The 23,868-nt window shown below is 38.4% G+C and overlaps 1 protein-coding gene across 9 annotated transcripts in view; it reads left to right on the top strand.

Moving 5' to 3' along the window:
- Window positions 1-23,868, top strand: part of Mef2c (myocyte enhancer factor 2C) — a 145,753-nt gene that overhangs the window by 93,551 nt on the left and 28,334 nt on the right. For 6 of the 9 annotated variants that reach the window (XM_035440482.1, XM_027401788.2, XM_035440479.1 and 3 more), the window contains exons 4-6: window positions 9,779-9,922; window positions 18,063-18,249; window positions 20,434-20,481. In XM_035440482.1, coding sequence (XP_035296373.1) covers window positions 9,779-9,922; window positions 18,063-18,249; window positions 20,434-20,481 — 379 coding nt within the window. Of the gene's footprint in view, window positions 1-9,778; window positions 9,923-9,981; window positions 10,120-18,062; window positions 18,250-20,433; window positions 20,482-23,868 lie in introns of all 9 variants that reach the window. The other 3 variants (XM_027401789.2, XM_027401792.2, XM_027401793.1) reach the window with 2 other exon arrangements.

The following is a 23,868-nucleotide window of genomic DNA, read 5'->3' on the forward strand; positions in this document are numbered from 1 at the left end:
TCCAGTATCTCCCCTTTCCTCCCTTTTCTACAATGAATTTTATTCTCTGTTTCCTTCTGCCTTACAGAGATTACCCACTCACAACTTTCTTCCATAATCATTGTAGTGTCATCACTAAACCTGGGGTTTAAATTTAAATAAACCTACTAATTTTTAATCAATGGGATACGGATAAAACTAATTTACAAGGAACTTCAAATTAATTATGAATTATAAACAGTTCTGCATCGTTTTCTGCCTCAAAAACTATATATTTCAAAAATAGTAAATTTGTAACAGTTACTTAAAAATTGGAAGATGCCAAGTTTTAAAAATAATATGAAGTAGTTATTAAAATAGTAAAAAGAGGGAAAATCCCATAAAGAAACCATTGCACTGAGGCTTTTCTTCCTCCTCCTGACACTTGGGTGTTCTTTTCTGCTTCGTTTGTGTATCCATTTAAGTCTGTCATTTATGTTCCAAACTTCTATTAAGCTCTTTCTATGTCCCAGCTCCCATGCTACACCCTGGCAATACAGGATGACAAGTAAACAGCCCTGTGCTATAAGAAGCTCCCAAGAGTAGTAAGAAAACATGCAACAATTTGAATCATATAGTCAAAAAACTAGTTCATATCTGGAGGACCAGAGGCAACACCCAAGACAGAGTATCAGTTGGCAAGTTGGCGTTAAGTGGTCTGGATCCCACTGCTGTCTCCACCTCACAGAAAGACAGCTTTGGTCCAATTGGGAAACCTCAGCAAATGTTAACACTGAAGAAGAAACGTGTGTCCCTTTCATTTCTACAGCATTTGCTGAGTTGAGCACCCAAAGTATGACAGACTGTTGTGTGTAGCATTCCAAAGAAAATACGGGAAGTGCTTTTGTTAAGGCCCTCTAGTGCACCCCAGGAGGCTGATAAATAATGACTGACCAAGGCTACAACTGAAAGTGTGTAAAGTCTGTGCACGGATGGTAGAGAAATTACTTTAACTATTTGATGCAAGAAGATGAAATTTAACATGATGGCCTGTCAGCTGCACTTTGGAGAAGGAATAGAGACTGCTTGTCTTACTCCTGAAGCCCAACTGGAGGAGTGACTCTGCCACTGCTTATGCACTATGATTCTCCACCTTCTGGGAGGCAGGAAGAGAGCCAGATGACCCTTGGGTTTATCCGCACTGCAGTCCAAATAATTTTAGGAGTTGACATACCTGAACGCTTGCATGAAATAATCTGTTGCCATTAGAAAACTTGTGATGATATTTGATATATTTAAAGTCATTCAAATGCTGAAAAATAGTTTACTGGAATAAAACCCTTCAATTCCATTATTTTTAACCTTTATTTTATTTGCTGTTTAATGATGAGTATTTGGAGACAGGGGATATATGTATGTGAGTGTGGGTTCCAGCAGAGGCCAGCAGCATCAGATCTTGAAGTTGTGGAGTGAGGTTGAAGTTGTGGAGGAATAGGTGGTTGTGAGCCACCCGACACTGGTGCTGAAAACCAAACCCAGGCTCTGTGGAAGAGTGGTACACACTCTTGCCTGCTGAGCCATCTCTCTAGTCCCTCTAATACTATCTTTTAAGGAAAGTTTGGTCCTTTAATCTAATTTTGACTCCTGGAGAGCCAACATCCTCTTCTAGCTCCATGGGTACTGTATACCCATGGTCAAACTCACATATCTATAGACATAATCAAAAATAAAATCCACAATGGTCTCCATTTGTTGTAAAAGTAAGCTACTTTTATCATTTTCTTTATTTTTGAGATTATAATTCATCATTTCCCTCTTTCCTTTCCTCCTTCCAAACCCTTCCTTTCTCTCTTTCAAAGTCATGGCCTCTTACATAGTTATCTATGTATATAAATATACAGATATATTTCTAAATATGACTTGCTCAGTGTGTATGTTATTTGTATGTATGTTTTCAAGGCTGATCATTTGGTATTGGATAACAGCTGATGTGCTCTTTCCTGTGGAAGACTTTCTCCCACTCACAGCACTCTTTAGTTGTTTCTATTTCTTAATCTAAGGTTGAGGCCTCATGGGCATTTCCCCATCCACTCTGCCATGTCTATTATTGGTGTCCTTGTTCAGCTCTTCTTTAAGCTGTCATGTTGGTGAGACTTTGTAAGAGTAGCTCCTGACATTTCTAGGAGTCACTATTGCATAGCAAACTTTTGTCCTCTGGCTCTTATCATCTTTCTATCCCCTCTTCTCGAATGGTCCCTGAGGGTTATATGAAGGAATTGTTTTGTAAATTATCCAGTGGGACTGAACCCCACAACTCTGTTTTTTGATTAAGAGAGGCATCTCTAATGAGGGGTTGTAGTTACACTTACCTGCAGGTATAAGGATAAGACTTAGAATGTAGTGAGGAATTATGCTGGTCTAGCAAAGTGTTGTTAGTAGATTCTTTACTGAGATCCATGACTGCACTAGTTCACTAGCCCCTGGAATTTGACTAGGATTCTATTACCAGGTATGACTTCCTTCCTATAGAGTGGACCTTAAGGGATGGTTGTTGACTACCAGAAGCATGTAAGTGCCACTTATTGCACCTTCATGTTATCTTGTCATGATGGTCATTATGGTTCATGAGTGTTGCAGCTCTATAGGACTATAATGCTTTCTCCCTCATCAGCTTGCACAGTATTATCTGAAACCACAGAAGTTAAATCACAGGAAAGAGGCTTTAAGGTTAGATCTACCTTAAATTATCCAAGACCTTCAACTTAAGTGTGTGGTATCTTCAGTAATAGGGACTTACCTTCAGTCTATGGGAAGCAACCAAGGGCTATATTAGTAGTCTATAATGGACTACCTTAACCAACCATATGAAAGGAAGTTTTTTCATGCATGGTACTGAGGTTTTTGTTAGTTTGTAGTTCTTTTTTATGATTTTTATCTTTTATTCTTTTGTTTGTTTGTTTTTCTTATTAGTTCAAATTAGGAACAAGCTTGCTTCACATGCCAGTCCCTTCTCCCTCTACCTCCCCTCCCCCAACCTCCCACCCACTCCTAACCTCATCCCACTCTTCTCCCCAGGGAGGGTAAGGCCCTCCTTGGGGGCTCCCAAAGTCCACCACATCATCCTGGGCTGGACCTAGACCCTCCCCCATGTGTCCAGGCAGAGAGAACATCCCTTCATGTGGGATGGGCTCTCAAAGTTCCTTCTCATACCAGAGAAAAATACTGATCCACTACCAGGGGCCGCATAGAGTGTAGAGGCCTCCTCATTGACATCCACATTCAGGGTCTAGACTAGTCCCATGCTGGCCTCCCAGACAGCAGTCTGGGGTCCATGTGCTCCCCCTTGTTCAGGCCAGCTGTTTCGGTGGGTTTCACCAACCTGGTCTCAATCCCTTTGATCTTCATTCCTCGCTCTCTGAAACTGCGTTCCAGAATTCAGTTCAGTGTATAGCTGAGGGTGTCTGCCTTTGCTTCTATCAGCCACTAGATGAGGGCTCTAGGATGGCATATAAAGTAGTCATCAGTCTCATCATAGGGGAAGGGCATTTAGGATAGCCTCTCCACCATTGTCTATATTGTCAGTTGGTGTCATCTTTGTAGATCTCTGGAAATCTCCCTAGTGCCAGATCTCTCCTTGGACCTATAATGGATCCACTCTGTTATGGTATCTCTCATCCTGCTCTCCTCTATTCTTCCCCGACTCAGCCTTTCTGCTCCTCCATTTTCTCCTCTCCCTTCCTCTTCTCCTCCTCTCATTCTACCAGCTCCCTCTCCCCTACACTCATGATCCCAATTAGCTTAGGAGATCCTGCCCCTTCCCATTCCGGGGTCAGCCCAAGTGACACAACTTTCTTTTTGGGAGGGGTGCATGTTTTGGGGAGGGTCGAAATGAGGATGCCTGTGAAGTGCAGGAGGGAGAAAAAAAGGGGGAATGTAATTCTATAGTTTTGTTTTAACTAAAAATTTACTTAAAATTAAAATGACAGAAAAAAATAAAATCTTAAAACAAAACAAATGAAAAAACACTGAAATTTATAGTTCCTTCTACACAGACAGACACACACACACACACACACACACACACACACACACACACACACACTTTCACCAGTAGAAGAAAATATATGTTTAGAATTAATATTAATCTAGAGGTAAACAGTGTGATAGTTTTATATTTTCAACTTTTTCAGCTTTTCAACACAAAAAGATAATTTGTTACGACTTAAATTTTTCATATATATGATTCACTGGTCTAATTAAGACCAAAGTGCTGATTGTACTAAATTCACAATGTATCGATGTGTTTTTTTTATTTCGGAATAAGAACAAAAGAGAATTGTGGTACACATAAATGTGGTACAGACAATGCTTTCAGTTTTGATTATTAAAACTTGTAGAGAAATTTTTTGGCACTTAGTCTTTCCCTGCCCAAGAGCTCTGTTAGAAATGATAAAATAAAACACACAATATACCTCCACTGAGAGCTTTTTACTTTGAATTTATAACCTAATTGCAGATTTCAAGGAACATCTTAGGGTGGCCACTCACAGATGGTGAATTGTCTTGAGCCAGTGTTGGGAGTCCTTGTACACAGCATTCATTTCAGTCACACACCTCCATGACTTCTTGTGCTGAAGCCCACTGAGCTTGTCCTCATCAGCTGCTAAAGTCAGGCTCAAAAGGCTTAAAATCAGAAGAAAGAAAAATGCCTTTCCTATATTCTTCCTTGGTTTTTGTGTGAATGCAACATCCATGCAACTAACAGTAATAATTCCTGCATATGTTCTTGACACATGAACACCCTAAAGTCAGGAAGAACCCGTTCGTTATACAAGAAAGCGTGATTATTTGGATTTTAACAAAGGTTAATGAGAGTAATTTGGGGGTTTTCACAAAAGGGTTTTACATTTCTGCTGTATAGTTAGGCGCAGATAAAAATTAGAAGACAATGAAAACATGTTATTCAGGACTGAAACTACAGACAGAGAGAGAAATTGGCTGGTTTGAGCTTCTAATATGAGATAGTTCTTTGAAAAAAATGCTGAATTTTACTTAAATAACCTTAAAATGAGATATATGAGTTTCATAGAATTGAAAAGGGCCAATAATTTAGGTGCCTCTTTTGTACTAAGAAGAGATTTTTTAAAGAAAACTAAGAATTAAAACAATACATAGCTAAAAGGGAAAAGTCAGTTTAAATCATTGCATAGCGAAGAGATTGTCTAGTTGATAATATAATGCATAAGACAAAAAAGGAGGCTCCATGTGGCATCCTTTTTCATTTATATTCTTTTCAGTAATGAAATAGAATCTGTTACCCTACATCTATTTCATTAGAATTTTTGAAGCACCTGTCATCTATCATCATCGGTTTATACATATTTCAGATTTTTCCAGTGAACAAATGTAATAATGCAGGTCCATATGTCCACATGTCTGGGAGTAGAGATGCCACATGATTGTTGGATTACCTGCCTGGACTTCTCCCATTTATTGTTTGGGGTATGTCACCTTCTGTCAGTCTAATTACTTCTCTAAGAGCGGCTGCTCTCTGCTCACTGTGTGACAATTACACTTTGTGACTATACCCCAGAAGCCTCTGCAGTCAATTGATCTAGCCCAAAAGTGTCACTCTTCTGTGGCAAGCTGGCTTCAGTATACAGGCTCACTGAAGATTTGCAGAGTTCTCTGGGGGTAGTCTATTTAGATATAGAGAGCAAAGTTGGTGGTTTTGGTGGATACTTTGCCTTCTCTTGGCACACAGAAAAAGACTGCTTTAAAATACCATCTGAGGGACACCGCACATACATCCTATCTATAGGACTTCTATCTCTATTCAAAAGTGGCTGTTTAAGTGCCTATGTTACCTGACCAGGACACTTATAAAAAGATCAGAGACACTTTCAAGGCCAACAGCAGAGTTTGAATTTGCTAGAAAAGTCCTAAAGGAATACGCTTCAAATCCATTTAGTAAGCCCTTTAGCTCATATTGACTATTCATTACTGTGAATAGACAGACTTGGCTGAGGCTAACAGTAGTTCCTTTGTCATCATTAAACAGCTGTAGATTTTAATATAATAAAGATAAAACTGTTCCTCTAGTTCTGCATTCACACTATGGTATTCAAGTTTGTGCCACCACTTTCATTTTCCAAGCTTTATAATTCCACCATAATCATTTGTTCTTGGCAGAAATATGTTATGCAAGCACTCAGCTGAGGCTAATATTTTTGAACAGTTTTTCCAGTGTTCTGGTTATGTGATTATGGGCATTTAGAGCTTGATATTAATTTACTCTCAGATTTTGTGTTTCTAGGTCTCAAAAAGCTCTTTTTTAAAATAACACAATTTAGCTTAAATCATTACTTCTATACCAGTCATATTTATTACAAAATAATGTCATCAGACACAAAAGGAATTTGGGGGGAGAAAATCATTATATTTCAATGGCACCAGCTTTGTTTGCTTTCAATGATTCACACCATACATCAGGTACAAAGTGGCTAGTGATGCTTTTGGTGTCTTAATCCATAAATTAAATATTTTGTTGATCAGCAAACCCTGTCCCTCTTGACTAAAATTTGGTATCAAATGACTAGCACATAGCTTAGTTGGTAGGAGTGCTTGCCTCCCGAGGACAAAGCCGTGGGTTTGATCCACAGCACAGTACAAACCAAAAGTGGCAGTGCATACCTGTAATCCTAGTATTTGGAAGTAGAGGCAGAAGAATCGGAAATTCTAGGTCATTTCATTCATATAGCAAGTTCAGTGTCAGCCTGAACTACATGAAACCCTGTCTCAAAAAGAAACTGATATCTAGCAAGTATTGATACTTATTCATATTGTCATCCTCAAAATTTTCCAAAAACCTAACTCATTAAGTTTTCAACTTAATTTGTACTGATGTTGAGCGGACTTGCTATAGTTGAACTTGAGTCAAAGAGATAAAGTCTGTGTTCCTTATTTCTTAAAAACAAAAAGTTTCAAAAATGGAAAAGTCAGCCACTCCTCCTTGTCCCCAAACAGTGACCAAAACTCCAGTTGCCATAGTTGGCAGTACTGGTCTGAGATCTGTCATAAGGTTTCCTAAACTTGTCACGAAACACTTGTGAGACAGAATGAGTTAACATTTGTGGAGGTATTTCGATGAAATATAAGCAGTGTTTGAATTTTTATAAGTCACAGTATCTACCCACCCAAAAGCTTTGGGAGAATATTTAGCACACATGTATGTGCCAGATGGGTTGTAATGACAGTTGATAGGCCTCTTTTAACCCTTGCGTTCTGTTGTCAGAAATCTGCATATCAAAACAACGATACTTTTTACAATAAGATTTATTGACTAAAACACACACTGAAAAAAATCTACTGTCTATTAAGATTAAATTAACATAATATGAGGCTTTGAGTTAAAGGTTTTCATAAGAATATCTTAATGTGTCTGATACAAATATAAATAGGAACTTTGGAAATTACTAGATATTTTCTTGATCTTACCTACTTTTCTCTAGGATAAGTGTATTCATTTTTTAAATCATGTACTCGAGCGGTTGTGTATGTTCTATTTGTGCCTCTAATGTTAAATATTTGTTAGTGTGGCTATGTGAGGGTGAGCATGTGAGTGTTGGTGCATGTATGTGCATGAGATGTAAAGGCCACAGGTTGATATCATGTATCATTTCTAGATCATACCCCATCTTTAATTTTTGGACAGAGACTGTCACTGAAGCTGAAGCTCACTTATTCAGATAGACTAGCTGCCCAATTAACTCCATGGATCTGCCTTCTCTACTCTGCCCTAGGTTGAGGAGTTACGGGCCCACACCACCAAGCCCAGCTTTACACATTAGTCTGGTTAGAACTATTTCTTCATGCTTATGTGGCAATGAGATATTTCTCCATACCTGTAAGTGAATTCTTAACAGATAGATAGATAGACAGATAGACAGATAGATAGGCAGGCAGGCAGGCAGGCAGGCATGCACGAACTCACACACACACACACACACACACACAGACTGTAATGCAAAACACTCTCTTTCCTTAGAAGCTCAAGAATCTATAGAGGCCAAAGCAAAAACACATTGAAAATACCACAAGTAGAATGTTTGTGTGATTGAGATAATACTAACAGAAGAATTTAAAATGTAAGAAATTAGTAAGTGGAATTATCATCCTAGTGTTTTGTGATATCCTTTCTAGTGTTATTGTGGAAATTCTCAATAAGTACTTGTTCTAGACCAAAATCTATGGTTGTAGACTCATGAGAGGGGGACAGGTGGTCCCACCAATTAAAAATTCCCCAAGATTACAAATGTATATTTTACCATCTTGTGTCAAAATACTCATTTTAATATTCAAACATCTTACCACATAATAAACTGTAACCATATGTTTGTTATATTATACCACTCTAACATTAATAAATATTTACAAAGCTGCATTATATCCTAGATGTATGAGAAATGGTAGCTCTCAGTTTGATTTTAAGTACAAGCCTTCAATGCCTCAGAAAGTAATTTTAAGTAACATTATGTTTGTTGCACACTGATAAGAATCAATGGATTCGAATTTTTGGGCTGGACATTCCATTGGAAAATGACACTTTCTTTATTTTCCCTTGACTGGGCATTTCAGCTTTTGCTTTATTTGTTTCTGAGTTTTGTGTTTAACACGGATCAGCACTGCAGAACTTCCCATTAGTGACAAACAGATAGCTGTGCATCTCTTTGTGCCAACCCTGCTAATAACCAAAAAAAAGAAGAAATAGTGTGTGAGACTCTTAATTGTTAACATATCAAGTTGTATGATTAATCAAAAGTTTTGTGATCTTCAAAGCCACAACATTGTTTCTGTCCACTGGATTGTACGTAGTTTTGTGGAAAACCGTGTTTTTTAAAAAGAATAAAATTCAAGACTCCTGACGCATAGTTTTCCAAATGGTTACGCTGTTTTCTTAGTATTTATTCCTTAGTGACAGCTGAAACTAGAGCAGACTACACCAGAAGACAGGAGGCTGGCGCTAAGCCACTGACTTCACTCTCATGTGTCAGAAGAGTCCCAGGCTCATCCCTATTCAGCTGAAACCAGGCATTTTTGCTGTTTGATAACTACTGACTTGGTTGCCTATATACAGTGCTGTCTTCCTTACTCAGCTCGGGATAATGAAGCCCTAAGCTCAGACATCCCACTGTTGTTTCTAGCTCCTGTTTGGGAAGATAATTTCTCAGTATTGGAAATTTCAATAAAGAGTCTCACACTTACACAGAACTCTAACAAGCAAAATAATTTTTCCAAATGAGCTTCTTTCTTGTGCTTCATGATTAGCTGGCTTCTCTTATGCCCTTTTGCTGTCAAGTGCCAGGGGTGGAATGGAACAATAATGCCAACCACTATACTAAATCCAGAGATAATGTTTGCAACATTTGTGCTTTGTTCATCTCAAGTTCTGAATTCATTGTGCAACATCCTGGCTGCTTATATTTCTTTGGGAAAAGAGAATTGTTTTGCATTGCACTTCGCACATTGTGTTTGGTTGTAATTGTTTTTCATTATATATTTCTGTCTGACTTCCATATCAAGACATTTCACCTTCTTTGTTACTTGACTGAATTTAACTACAAACATGATAATTCCTTGTTGTTAAACTATTAATGAAAATTGTTGAAATGGCTCAGCCTCTCCTTGTGATGTCTTTTCAAAAAATGTAGTATAACATATGTAATAACTGAAATGCTGGACATCTTGACTTTCTATAACATCCCTAAATGTCTCTTACAGCCTTTGTCTAGGTTTAAAATTTCCACATTATGTATTTCAGACATTGAGAAAGAAGGGCCTTAATGGCTGTGACAGCCCAGATCCCGATGCGGACGATTCAGTAGGTCACAGCCCTGAGTCTGAGGACAAGTACAGAAAAATTAACGAAGATATTGATCTAATGATCAGCAGGCAAAGATTGTGTGTAAGTACTCAAAACACCCTTCATTTTTTTTACTCTTGATATTTCTCTGAACCTGGCAGGCATTGAACAAGAAAGAAAACAAAGGCTGTGAAAGCCCTGATCCTGACTCCTCTTATGCACTCACCCCACGCACTGAAGAAAAATACAAAAAAATTAATGAAGAATTTGATAATATGATCAAGAGTCATAAAATTCCTGTAAGTACCAAAGGTAGATGGCTGATCTGCTGGTAATCGCTACAGTAACGTACCTTAACCCTTGGTGATGGCTTGCTCTAAGAAGCGCTGCAAAGTCAAATAGATAAAATAGCCATCTCATCCCACAGTCAGTGCATTTAGAAAGCAACCCCTGTGGGATACTGAAATTATATAATCTCAAAGAGTTGCCATGGAGAAGTTCATTCTGAGGTAGACGAGTTCACAGGAGAAAGAGAAAACTCTATGTGACATGCCCTGAAATTACACAGTCTTTGAAACATGAATCACAGTACAGTCAAACAACACGAGAATTGCTTTCTACACAAGTTTGGTATGCAGAGACCAGATACATGAGTGGAACAGTCTTTCCATCATGTACACTGACAGTCATGACCTAAGTAAAGCCTGGTTTCTGAATGACATCGGCCCCTCCCAGTACACATGAAATTCAGCAACAACACTGAAGGGCTAAAGCTAATGTGCCGCAGGAGACAGGCTGCATGAAACCTAACGGTAAGACTTCAATGTCTGTGTGATTTTTAAAGCTTTTATCCGAATATTATCTGCTTTGCATACACCAACATTTTCCATGCTTTAACTTTTGCCTAAATTATGTCTTAACTGATTCAGAAATGTTCTAACAATCAATGCCTTGCCAGATAGTTAAGAAAAATAACTGTGCATGTATTCTTTTGTTTGTTCAAATGTATAGGATAAAATGGTTATCTTACTGTTGGATTCAGTCATCAATCCAACAATGTTAATTTTGTAGCATAAAAGGATTACATTCAAGGCTCACATGCTGAGAATAATGTTAGTACCTGAATCCTAATTTGTATACAGGTTTCTCAGTACATAATTAAATTTTTCAGAAAAGTGCCTTTCTGGTAAGTTAGAAAAGCAGCTCAAATGTGAGTATTAAAAACAGATCTTCAGTGAAAATGGGCTTTGTTGATTATACATGTAGATATTTGAGGTGAAAAGCTGTAAACCATACTGCACTCACAAAGCAAATTGATGCATTTCCACAGTCAGCACACACTCAGCCTCTACTGGCTGAAATGAACCCTTTAAAATTTATTTGCAAAATTGTACTTATTAGAAACTCTGTCTTCATGACTGCTTATTTTTTCTTTTGCTAAAGGAAATGTCAGCAGTACAACTTTTTTTAAGCTTCATGTTTTAAATCCTTTTTTGAGATTATAATATAGTTACATCATTTCTCCCTTCCCTTTCCTTCCTCAAAACCCTCCCATATACCCTCCTAGTCTTAAAGGTCTTGTTCCCTTCCACACATGTTCACAGTGTTTTACCCATCGAAGAAATCCATATATGCTTGCTAACTGTATGAAATATTCTTAAAGGATAAAATGTCTATCCAAATCTATTTTACCCAGAAAAGAGAAATAAACAGTGCCTTTGGGTAAACAGCTTGATCTTAGAGCCTGAGTTTTTCTTGCTATATATAGAATGGACTGTTTGAAAGCTGTGTGCACAAAGGCTTAATTAAATGTAGGACTGTAAGGCAATGCCTTCAGTACCTGCGATCAAATGAATCCTCTGCAAAGATGGGAAAAAGGCAAATACCCACCATATTGCTGATAATTTTGAGCAAAGGTGAACAGTGGAGCCTATATATGGAGAAAAAAATGAACCCCCAAAGTTTCAGAGGGTGTTCATGGATCAATTTCCCCACATTTTGAAGGGAAAGAAGATGGAGCCCCTGTTGGGGGCCCTACCCTGCCTGGGGAGTGGTGGGTGGATGGGGTGGGGGGTAGGTTGGAGGTGGGGGAGAAGGAATGGGGGTGAGGGGAGGGAGAGGGAGAGGGGAATTACATGTGAAACAAGCCTGTTCCCTAACTTGAATTAATAATAATAATAATAATAATAATAATAATAATAATAATAATAATAAAAAGAGGAAAATAAAAAGATGTGATACTCACCTAGATTCCCTGAGATATTTCTCCTTGGCATGTAAAAAGTCCAAAATCAAGATACTTGGTTTGTTAAGAGATACAAGGATATGTTGCAGGAGGTGAAAACCACATGAGAGTCTATGGGCAAAGCACCGAAAAGGAGCCACATGGCCTCTAGCTGTGCCACAGAGTCTTCATGTCTTACTGAATGTCGCAGCATCCATAGTAAAAAGCTCAGTTTTTGCACATTGCTTTTGGTTGCTAGAAGTCCGTTTTGTTGAACATTTCTACAGCTGCTAAAACATTTACAAAAAGGCAAGGACACTCTGCCCTTTGTGTGTACAAAGTGTCTTGAACCTTTTAAAAACATTACAAGACTGTTTTTCTATTTCAAAGAACCAGTGTGAAGCATTTCCCTTTTAAAATAGAAAATTTAATACTGAAGTCACCTGTTGGAATAATATAATTTATACCCATATTCCTCAATTATGTGAAATAATCCATGGCTGATTTGGAATCTTGTCGACCAGCATTTCCTCCTGCTGGGTTTGCTACAGTTCGTGCTGGGAATCATGGCAAGCAAAAACAGCTCCATTAGAGGAACCAGGATTAGCCAAAGGGTTGAATGGCTGAGAGGTCGAAGCAAAATTGCTTTCGGAGAAATGAGAAGAGAGAAATGGGGGAAGGTCCATATTTTCCTCAGAATTATGGGCTTTGAAGAGAAACACATGATGCTGTACCTAGAATCAGCAATAGAATTAATGTGAAAAGCAGTTGAAATGATTTATATGAAGAGTAAGATGCTTGAAGCAGACACCCACAGCTAAACACTGAACTGAACTCCTGGAATCCAGTTGCAGAGAGGAAGGATTGATGAGCAAAGGGGTCAAGACCAGGCTGGAGAAACCCACAGAAACAGCTGACCTGAACAAGAGGGAGTTCGTGGTCCCAGACTGATAGCTGGGAAACCAGCATAGGACTGATCCAGACCCCATGAATGTCGGTGAGGAGGCCTCAGAAATCTATTGGGCCTCTTGTAGTAGATCAGTACTTATCCCTAGCATAGGAATGGACTTTTGGAGCCCATTTCATATAGAGGGATACTCTCTGAGCCTAGACACACTGGATGGGTCTAGGCCCTATCCTAAAGGATATGATGGACTCTGAAGAACCCCCTGGGGATCAGAAAGGGTATGGGATAGGTAAGGTGTTAGTGGGGGGCAGGGGAGGAGGGGAGGGAGAGGGAACTGGGATTGACATGTAAAACAATCTTGTTTCTAATTTAAATAAAAAAAGGGAAAAAAAAGAAAAAAGGAAAAGATTGAGACCATAGGTCTCGTGGGGACAAAATGGTAAAGCTCAAGAAAGAGGAGAAGGATAGAAACTAACAGACAAGATGAATTCATAGCAAGGTGGAGAAGCACCCAGGGTATTTATGGTACGGAGTGACTAGAGTGAAGTTAAGTCAGGGTGGCTATGTAATCACCCGTACTTAATTGTGTAGATATTGAATACAGGGAAAGTGAGGGCAGGTGCTCAGACAGTGATGAAGGTCTGTACACTGAGGATATACAGGGAATGAGCAGGTGTATGCTATAACTACTAGGAAGCCATGAATAAATTAGGATATTAGCAGTTGGTAGTCCCTGGTCATTAGACTTTCTCTACTAGGAGCTTGGTAATGATGGTCCGATCAGTGTCAAAACAACGACAAAACAGAGGATACAGTAAGTTGTTCACATGAACAAAGAAGGCCCATTACCTAAAATAAATATTTTATCAAAAATGTATTATTTGATTTTTATCGGACTTTTCTGGGTGGAGTGTTTGAGGAGAGTAAGAGTTCAGATTCTCTTCTGACTAGGAAATCATACCTCAAGGACCATGGCCACTGCTCAGAGACAGCAGCCTCAAGCTTCTCAGTCATCATGTCTGCATCACTTAAGCAAGGACCACTTGCATGCTGTCACAGAAACGGGCTTGGTTATATGCCCTGCTGTCTCTCTCCAATTCTTCACGTTCCTAAAAGCAACAGTTCAGTTCCCTTTTCTTTGAGTCATAAGTTAGATAGCCAGATCTACTCACAACACTCTGATCACTCCAAATTCTACTTTCCAGAACTGAATCTTCTAAACATTTAGAGACTGCCATGATATAATCACTCTTAGGGGACTTCTGGTTTTGATCCCAAAAGTTTTAATATAATCCTTTTTGATGCTTCCCAATTTTGAACAGTCAAGAAGGAGAAGAATAAAGCAAATTTCTTCAAAACATACGGGTTACTCTACCCTCTCCATTACTCCCCAATGGAGTATTCAGAAATGTTCAGTGTCTTTATCTATGCAACCATCTTTTCTCATGGATAAGCAAATCAGAGTCTAGGGTATTAAATGGCTTTCTGGTTATCTGACAACTTATTATACAACTGGAGCTGCAGTTGAGATTTCTTGGGGAAAGGCTAATCTTGATTTGCTAAAATATCATATCAATGTGGTCATTTTAAGCTGGTAATCTACTTTCAAATTACTGTAGATAGTTCCTGACATGGCTAGAAGCAGTGAAAGTACACCAATGATGTTGGTGTATAATGTGACTTCGAAACTGTTTAAGTATGCTCTGATAATGGAATATATCTGCCTGCCATTTGGCCAATTACAAATGAGTTTTATAGTGATCCTGTTCAAGTTGTTATGGTCCAATGTGCTAGAAACTCAATAATTCTTCAGTGTAATGCTTACAAGGAAAAAAAAAGTTTAGTGATTTTCACTGAACTAGTTGGTAGGATACCTCAGAATTCATTGCATAATTATTAATTACCTCCTATATTGTGAATGTGCCTATAATCTCTTAGTGGAAGAGAGATGGACTTGGTCCTCTAGGGAGGGAAAGTCAATATTCTATTCAATATTAGGAGGGACTGAGCTTTGTAGTGATTCTTAGGGACCCATCGAAAGTGGAATGTTTCTAAATAGGAGCAATGAGTACAAATTAAAACATTTAGAATCAAAAATAGTTTTAAAGTATGAACTTTTGAGTAAATATAGAAGGAGGGGATCTTTACAATTTGTTTTTCCCAAGGCCTCAGTGGTATTAGCTTGTTTATCATGTGGCCCATGGATGGTAGTTTGCTAATGCCCAATATGTGTAAATAGTAGGATCTCTGACTACAAGATTTTATTTGCTCCAAAATACTGTCAATCTACGATAAAAACCAAATTCAGTCACTAATTCAATGATATTGGGCCATTTTCTCAATTTTACTATTTTGAAAAAGAAAAAGATGCACAACAAAGAGATACTGATGGGATTAAATTACACCAAGTATGTAGATTACACACCCTAGTGCCTATCAATAGAAAACATGTAGGAACTGGTAATCTTACCCTTTTAGATTAATACAATATATATGCCAAAAAGTCTCCTTTACAGAGAAATATTCAAAATGTAATGCAAAGAACACATTTTGAATTGTTTATAGTGACATACCTTGAGTACTTTGATGAACTGGACCATTTCTAACCAACATTAAAACTCTATTTAATTGTAAGAAACGAGAAAGAGATCCACAGATGGGCATAAGGAGCAAGCAAGCTGCCAGATGAAATAGAATAGTCAAGGTGGATGTCCTGGAGATGGCAGGGTTTGGAGGAGAGATTTGGATGTGATACTAGGGTTAATCATGGTACATGGTCAGGAATGAAAAAACGGGGCAAGGATGGCCTGCAGGCATGAGACAGTGGAGGTTGGTAACTGCCAAAATTTGGAGGATATCTAACCCATTCAAGGAAGTGGAACTTTTACTTTAAGTAAAATGGGCACAGTGGTGGGGACAAGCAGAGGGATGCTGCTATCTAGTGTGTGCTCCAAAGGGTCAGAACCCTGATTGTTGTATGGTGAAAATTAAAAGCAGGAAGATGACGTTCAGAGTGGGTCGAACCATCAGGAAGCAACTGCAAGAATCACCAGGAGGGTGCTGGGAACAAGGGTGTTCTCATGTCCACCATGAATTCCAAACTGACCCCACCCCTAATCTGTAGAGCTAATATCATGATCTGAGGTCATAGCCAGAAACAAGTGCCAAACTCAAGAGTATGGCTGAAGAGAGATTGTTAAAAGGACTGCACACTTAGAGTTAAGGGGAACATGAGAGAGTAGTAAAATATGTTAGGACTTGGAGTCTAGAAGCTGCTGTTACATGCTGGTCTAATGATGCAAGCAAAGCAAGAAATCACTAGAGCAGGACAAAGTAAGAGAGCCACTGAAAGATGTGCCATTCTATGGATAAATGCAGCCCCTACAATACAGCTGTGATCTAGCAAGAAGGATGCTGGTGATGATGGTGGTGGTGGTGCTGCTGCCTGCACCAGTGGCCAGAAAGCCTGATTGATATTCTGGAGGCCAGGGCAGAGAGAAGAAATTGGATAGTCGAGGCTGCTTAGCACTAATATTGTACTGGTTTTGCAGGTGACTTCTATTCTCTTTTGGCATGTCAGGAAAGGGATATATTTACCACTCTACATTCACCTTACAGAATGCATTGACATTTTTCTTGTTTAACAGGGCTTTGGACATTTGGGCATATATCCATGCTCTGATATATTACCAAGCATTTATATTCCACTGTCATCGAGTTTATCCAAAACTCATTTTCTGTTAGCTTGTGTACAAGCCATAAATGACCTAAAAGACAGATGTACTACCATGTCACAAGTATTTTTATTTCCCTTAAAAACAGTGAAAAATCAGTCATTTGAAAGTAAGTTGTAAAACATTTGCTTTAATCAGGAATAGTATGTCTATAGCATGGAAGAAAATAAAAACATGCAATAAAGACTACAAGAGAATACATTATAGGTACCAACAACATAACCATAGAATTACTACAAACACAATGTATGAGGCAGGCCAGCCAATCAGTCACAGATAGTTGATGTTAACTCTAAAGAAAAAAGTAGTAAAACTCAAAGCAGTAACAGCAAACTGACTGAGCCAGAATAAAATGTCCAAGTAAACTTGGACAACTTCTTATTGAAAACCTCAGAGGGCTTATATGTACCTTTTGTGTGTATACACACATTTGCAATATTTCATTATTAATGTTGTATGCCTTGATACCATGAGTCCTCTGGCATGTATTTCAATAGTATTTTCATTTGTAATGCTGACAAAAGGAGAAAGACAGGAGTGTTTACAACTATGATGAATTCTTGCAAGCAGAAACAGAAACATAATTTTGCTTAAATTGCCAAAATAATAGCAAAAAATCAATAATTGGAACCTGGATCACTCTAATTAGATATCCGCACAGCTTCAGCTCACTAAACATTTGCCAACTCTCTCATTTGAGTTATAGATTTTGCCATGTGGCAGGGTAGTACCTATACAGCAAAATGTGAGGCTTTGTGTATTTTCTGAGCTATCACTTTAAAATATGAGCTAGTGAATGATACATACTCTGCTGAAACCTGTACCGTAAAATGCCTATTATCTTCTGAGTTGCTATTAAGAGACAGACTTTTTAAAAATAATAATTAAACTATATGTGCTATTCACAGGCCTGAAGATGATTTTATATCATTAAACTTCTGCATAAATATGCCTCAATAAGCAATTAAACCAAAGGATCTGGTTTGCATTTTAATCCCCCCTTTTCTCTGTGAAGTCATCACAGTCATGTACCTTTGATCTTATAGTCATTTCTGGCACCAGATTCAGATATCACAAATGAATAATTATTACTTCATAGAATGGAATTCAAAGACAATGGAGTCTAATGAAATGGGGCTTTGTTTCACACAGAAGTGAAACCTTTTCTAACAGTTGCAAAGAAAGAGTTCTAAGCACAGTGAAGAAATCAATTTATGATTGCACATCTTGAGACCCCTTCTTGACAGTAATCTACACACTGCACGGTTTGAAATTTGAATTTTTTTCTTGGAGAACTTAATGCTGTCTGTACTTGAATGCTCTGTTAGCATCCTTCTGTCTTTCTTACATGGCTTTTCCCTTGTTTCTGCTCCACAGGCTGTTCCACCTCCCAACTTTGAGATGCCAGTTTCCATCCCAGTGTCCAGCCATAACAGTTTGGTATACAGCAACCCTGTCAGCTCACTGGGAAACCCCAACCTTCTGCCACTGGCCCACCCTTCTCTGCAGAGGAATAGTATGTCTCCTGGTGTAACACATAGACCTCCAAGTGCGGGTAACACAGGTATGTCCTTCAAAGGCTATAATGTTAACAAGTCGTTGGGAGGAACCTCTTCTAGAGAAAGCTTCCTTACCTAATAAGTGCACTTTGGCTTCCCATTTATGACCTTTCATCGCTTAACATCCACACCTTACTAGATACTCTCCGTGACTCAGTTGAAGTTCTCCAGGGTCTCTTTCAAAATATTTCCTAGCCCATACTTTGTCTTTTCTGACTGCTACCTACCTCCTTAAGTTGCTATATTTTAACCACATACTTTCTCAAGCAGTGTGTCAGGTATCTAGTCTACACACTTTTGTTCCTTGTCTCATCTACATAAATTATCATTTGCTCTCTTCTTCCTACGGAAAGGTTGCCTCCTATGTAAAACCACTCTCTGTGTTCTCTTGTAGCATCTATCCCTATATGTAATTGTTTGGATCTTTTTTTTTTCCTGAGGCAAGTTATCCCAGAATGAATATAAGGTAGAAAAGAACTGTGTGGTACAGTAGCGTGACTTAGAAGGAGTATGAAATAAGAACACAGCTGAGTCAGAAATGCAGTTAAGAGCATGCCACTAGAGATTTACCTCTGCATTATAAAAGATCCTTGCTACCGTTCAATTCACAATGACCTAGAGACATGAAATTATTGCTGGGGGTGGAGGGGGACCCAGCCATTCTTAGTATGAGAATCCAGCTAAATATGTTGTGATGTAGTGTATTGAATATGTGACTTTTTCTCCACTGGACTTGAAGGATCTTGAAAGGAAGAATGCCCATTTGATTTACCAAGCTCACAGTGGGAGCTGATTCAGTGAGCACTGAATATAACTAAGCCATTCCTTCATATTTCCAGAGGCAGAATCAAAAATGATTGTATTTCTAAATCTCATGCAGCAGTCCATTGTGTATTTACATTCTGGTTTTAAGGAAGCACTCCACAGGGCACTTTCAATAGCTAAGACACATTTAACTGTACTAAGAGCAGCTTATCTATGGAAGAGCTTTTTTCTCTAGAAGATTTATAAATCTCGAACCAGGGAAGTGTATACAAAAGGCTTCACTGTGCCATTCTGTCTTTTAAAATATAATTGAAATTTTATATAAATTTTAGTAGCCATATAAATTCCTTTCTGATTATATTTAGGTGTATTTGAATGTCTTATTTGATAACTCATGTTCATTTATTGTTTTAAATATGATACTTTGTCTTCAAAACTGTATTTGGTGGGAAATAGCAACAAATTTTTAAAATATATTAATCTATTAATCATCTTTTTTATTCAAAAATCTGGAAACAAGTAATAACAATAAACTATTACTTAAAAACAACTAAAAAAATCCCAATTAGATGATATTGCCACTAGTTTTCTAGACCTTGTTCTTTAAAATTTTTAAATACGAATTATATTCAGTCTTCTTGAAAGTTCACAACTCTCATTAAGAAGAACAGACATCATTAGACTTATTTACTTATTTATTTGTTTGTTGATTTTGATGGGGTTATGTAAGTGCCACTGCCCATGTGTGGCAATAGGAGGACAATGTCCAGGAATTAGTTCTGTTCCATATGTGGACCCAAGAGATGGAATTCAGGCCATCATTCTTGGTGGTAACTGCTATAACCTGCTGAACCATCTTGCCAGTCCAAGATTTTATATTGTTTTTTAAAGTAACAAGAAATTAGCATAGTTCTAAACCTGTGGCAGTGAAAGCTTGTTTGTCATGTCATTTAGTAAAATTCAAGATGAAACATTAGTCAACTCATGAGAAAATAAAATTCCTAATCAATTAATATTGCACAAAAATGATGCTATAAAGTATGTTTAGAAAGAAACAAGACACCAGATGTGTGGCTATCAAGGCATATGGTAGAAATGAAATGGGGTTTTCCTGTTATTTGCTGTGAAGTACCTCTTTAGGGGAAAACTAGACTTTAAAATAATAATGCATAGACAACTCACAGACTGTAGTTTTTTAATGTGATGGTTCCTAGAAAAAAATTCTGCAAAATGTCAGTGAGTGAATGCATTTTTAACATTTGTGCACAGCATGTCACAATAAAACAAATGTCAGCTCTCCAACTTAGGTAGAACTTTTTAAGACTGTCTCTCAGGAGAGGACAAATGGTGAGTGCTGATGGCACTGTGCTGTTCCTTTGACCCTTAGCCTTTCTCTCCTTTTGATTTTCCTCTTTGCTCCATAGGTGGTCTGATGGGTGGAGACCTCACATCCGGTGCAGGCACCAGCGCAGGTAAGCACAGACCTCAGTGCTGCAGTGTGTGGCACTGGCCACAGTCTGTGGGTGATTTCCAAGAAACTCTAAAGCTCCTTCTGAAGGAGGAGTGGTTAGACAGTAACTTAAAAAGGAACTATGTATTAGCTGGAGTCTTCCTTGATACAGCTTTAGCCAAGGCAAAGCAGATATCAACCTGAACTGTCACGTCCAGTTTGTTAGTGAATACAATGTTCTTGTGTCCCTTCTATAGTAAGAGATACCTCAGAATAAAATAACTTCCACTGTTCTGCAGAGAATTGTAGATTCTTATCAGATCACCTCAATCCCTAATACTACTCTGTAGGCAGGAGTATTTTAGAGAAGCCATACTTCTCACACTCTCTGTTAATCAGTTCCTGAATGAATCGATCATGTCCACCCAAAGTACTGATATCTGGTATAATTCTAAAGAAGAGTACATAAGAAACAGCTGGAATAAGATTGCAGTCATTCAACAATACTGCTAATAAAACCATATTCCCAAATTATAGTATTGGAATTATTGAGATGTTGGTTTCCTTTTCAATGCAGATACATAATATAGCACAGTACTTTTAAGTGCCAACTCTAGTTTACTATTAGCATAAGAAGTAACCATAGTAATTTCTACAGCTGGAACATGCTATAAATTTAAAATAGGAGGCAGGCATGAATGACACAAGGTTATGTTTGAAGTGTCAAAAAAAATCAAGTTTTTTGAAATATGCATGGACAGCCTAATTAAAACATTTTGCTAGGGTCAAATATAATAGCCTGCTAATTATAAGAAAGAAGGTAAGGAAAATTGGCATATAAAAACATTTTTATACATACATCTATTGTAGGTAGTGTCTCTTTTCGGTGTTGATATTTTATTACTTCAGTAAGTGGTACAGAAATACTAGAAGTATACAGAGAGTAGAAATAACTGTAGCCCCCTGTCTTATAAATTTTTAAAGATTAGGTAGGCCCAAACTAGTAAGTAGATTCAATAGTAATTTTCTAGACACTGAATTTGTCATGTTTGATTTTTTTTCACTGCAGAAAATACTTTGCAATTAGTAACCTCAAATTTCAAGAACCAGAAAAAGTCCAGATAGGTGTTTCCTAGATTGAAGTCCTGGCCATACACTGGTTAGGAGAGGGGGTGGGAGCTGGTTGAGTAGTCACAAGGACCAAGTCATAACCTAAGAAAAGTAGTCTAGATGTCATGACTTTAACATTTCACTAAGCCAGCTTGATTACTATTAAAGGAACAGCCAGTAGTGGGAGTAAACACTAAGAAAATGCTTTTTTGTTTTTGTTTTGTAAATTGGGTGGGGGGGGGCTCTTGGTTACTAAACTTTGATGCAAATGGCCTCTTGTTACTGTTTAATAGCAATGAAGCTTTAGAATTGACGTTGAAAATAAGTGTTTGATTGTTCAGTTCTGCTGTTATTGTTAACTGCCTGACAGTCTGCTAAATTTAATACTCCTCCAAGAATAAGGAAGATATTCAGTCTTCTAAATATAAGATTGCCATATACGGAGTGCAGAACCATTAAAAAAAATCTCAGGAGTTAAACTAAATCATCCTACTACCTCAGAACGTATGCCATAGATGCATGACACCTTATAACTAGAAATAGAAGGGATCAGGCTGGGGATATGGCTCAGAGGGTAAGTTTGCCATTTGTGCCTGGCACTCTGAACATTGAGGCATCTGTAATCATGCTGTGCTCCTGTGGAGGATGGGAGACAGACACAGGACAGTATCCTAAAGCTCCTGGGCCAGCTAGTCCAACATATACAGCATCGATAAACAGGAAACCCTGGTTCAAATGTGTAGAAGGCAAGGACCAGTTCTCAAGCTTGTTTCCCCACATTGCCTGTGGCACTGACCCATGCCAAGCCTACACCAAAACATGCACACGCACATTACATACACACAGAGATGGAAATAGAAGCAACAAAGGAAGAACTGTGGCTTCACCTTATTACTAAATATAGTTTTCTGGTATGCCATAGTCACAATACATAATTTTCATAGTTTCTACATCAATGTATAAAAATTACTTAACCATTTTATAAGTAGAGGAAGCAGCCCTTTCTGTTCCTGGTTCCAAGGAACACCTGTTGCAGATGCCATTTAGTCTTGAGCACAGCCATGTCCTGCTTGCAAGCACACTCATCTTCGCCTACTCTTTCATGCCAGCCAGTATCATATGTCAAGGCTGAATATATCTGTGCTGATGTCAGAGAATCACATAGCACCAAAGAGAAACAAGGCCAGCCAGAAAGTCTCTGCATTCTCAGTGAAGAAAACTAAAGCAAAATTACCAAAAGATATCTTCAAAATTTTTAACATTGTCATTTAAACTCAAGGTCTCAGAGTTAGAACCTTTAAGGCCAAATGACAAGACTGCAACCAGATTAAATCCTTTAAGCCTTTGTTGTTCTGGTTGTTTTTCAAAATCAAATCATCTTAACTAGTTACACACACACACACACACACACACACACACACACACACACACACACACACACACAAATCAAAGGTATAGTTTCACTAGGGGAGGCAGTAACTTTCTGGGACTTATCGTGTGCCTTAAAAATACAATCAAATAAGCATTCTCTTTCTCTTTCTCATCTCAGCTTGGTTACATGTAGTAACTTTCCCACCTTTAACTGAGCTGTTATGTGGTCACCCTGTGAGCCACCTAGTCCCAAGGTACTTCCTAGGTTAACCCCTCTACCTCCATAACTGACTCTTTTTCCTAGGTAAACCCCTCTCCCTCCATAGTTAGCCTAGTGTCCTGATTCAGACTCACAGTAATTCCCCCAGACTCTTTCCAGAGTTTCCTTACACATCTTTCTGTTCCATGTCACATTCCCCGATAGTTTCCCTGTGGCTGATCAGTCTTCCTCAAAGCCTCACACTAATGACATGCCATCATTTACATGCATAAAACTCAGCAATGTGCCCCTTCTCCTTCACAATTACCCATGATCCTCTTACCTGTGGCCCACCTACTTTCCAGGCTTGCATTTTCTGTCATTGCCCTCAAAAGCATCTTGTACTCCAAATTTACTAATAACAAACACTTGAATGGTTGGTATATGCATTTTTTACAAAACAAACATTTACCTCAATCAACCTCATAGCTGTCTTTTAAAGTAGATGCTCCCATTATGCCATCTCTACATATGGGTAAACAAAGGCATGGCGAAGCTACTTAATGGCCTAAAGTAGAACCCAGGCAGTCTGTCCCCAGAGTCTGTACTTCGGACCCCCTCACTATGCTGCCACTTCCAGGACAGTGCCAAGCCCTCCTCCCATGCCACCTGTATATTCCTAACTCTTCTTTCTCTCCCCTGATCTGTGCTCCTGAGCACTGTCTATCA

Source organism: Cricetulus griseus, chromosome 2 (assembly GCF_003668045.3).
Source record: "Cricetulus griseus strain 17A/GY chromosome 2, alternate assembly CriGri-PICRH-1.0, whole genome shotgun sequence".
Taxonomy (NCBI): Eukaryota; Metazoa; Chordata; class Mammalia; order Rodentia; family Cricetidae; genus Cricetulus; species Cricetulus griseus.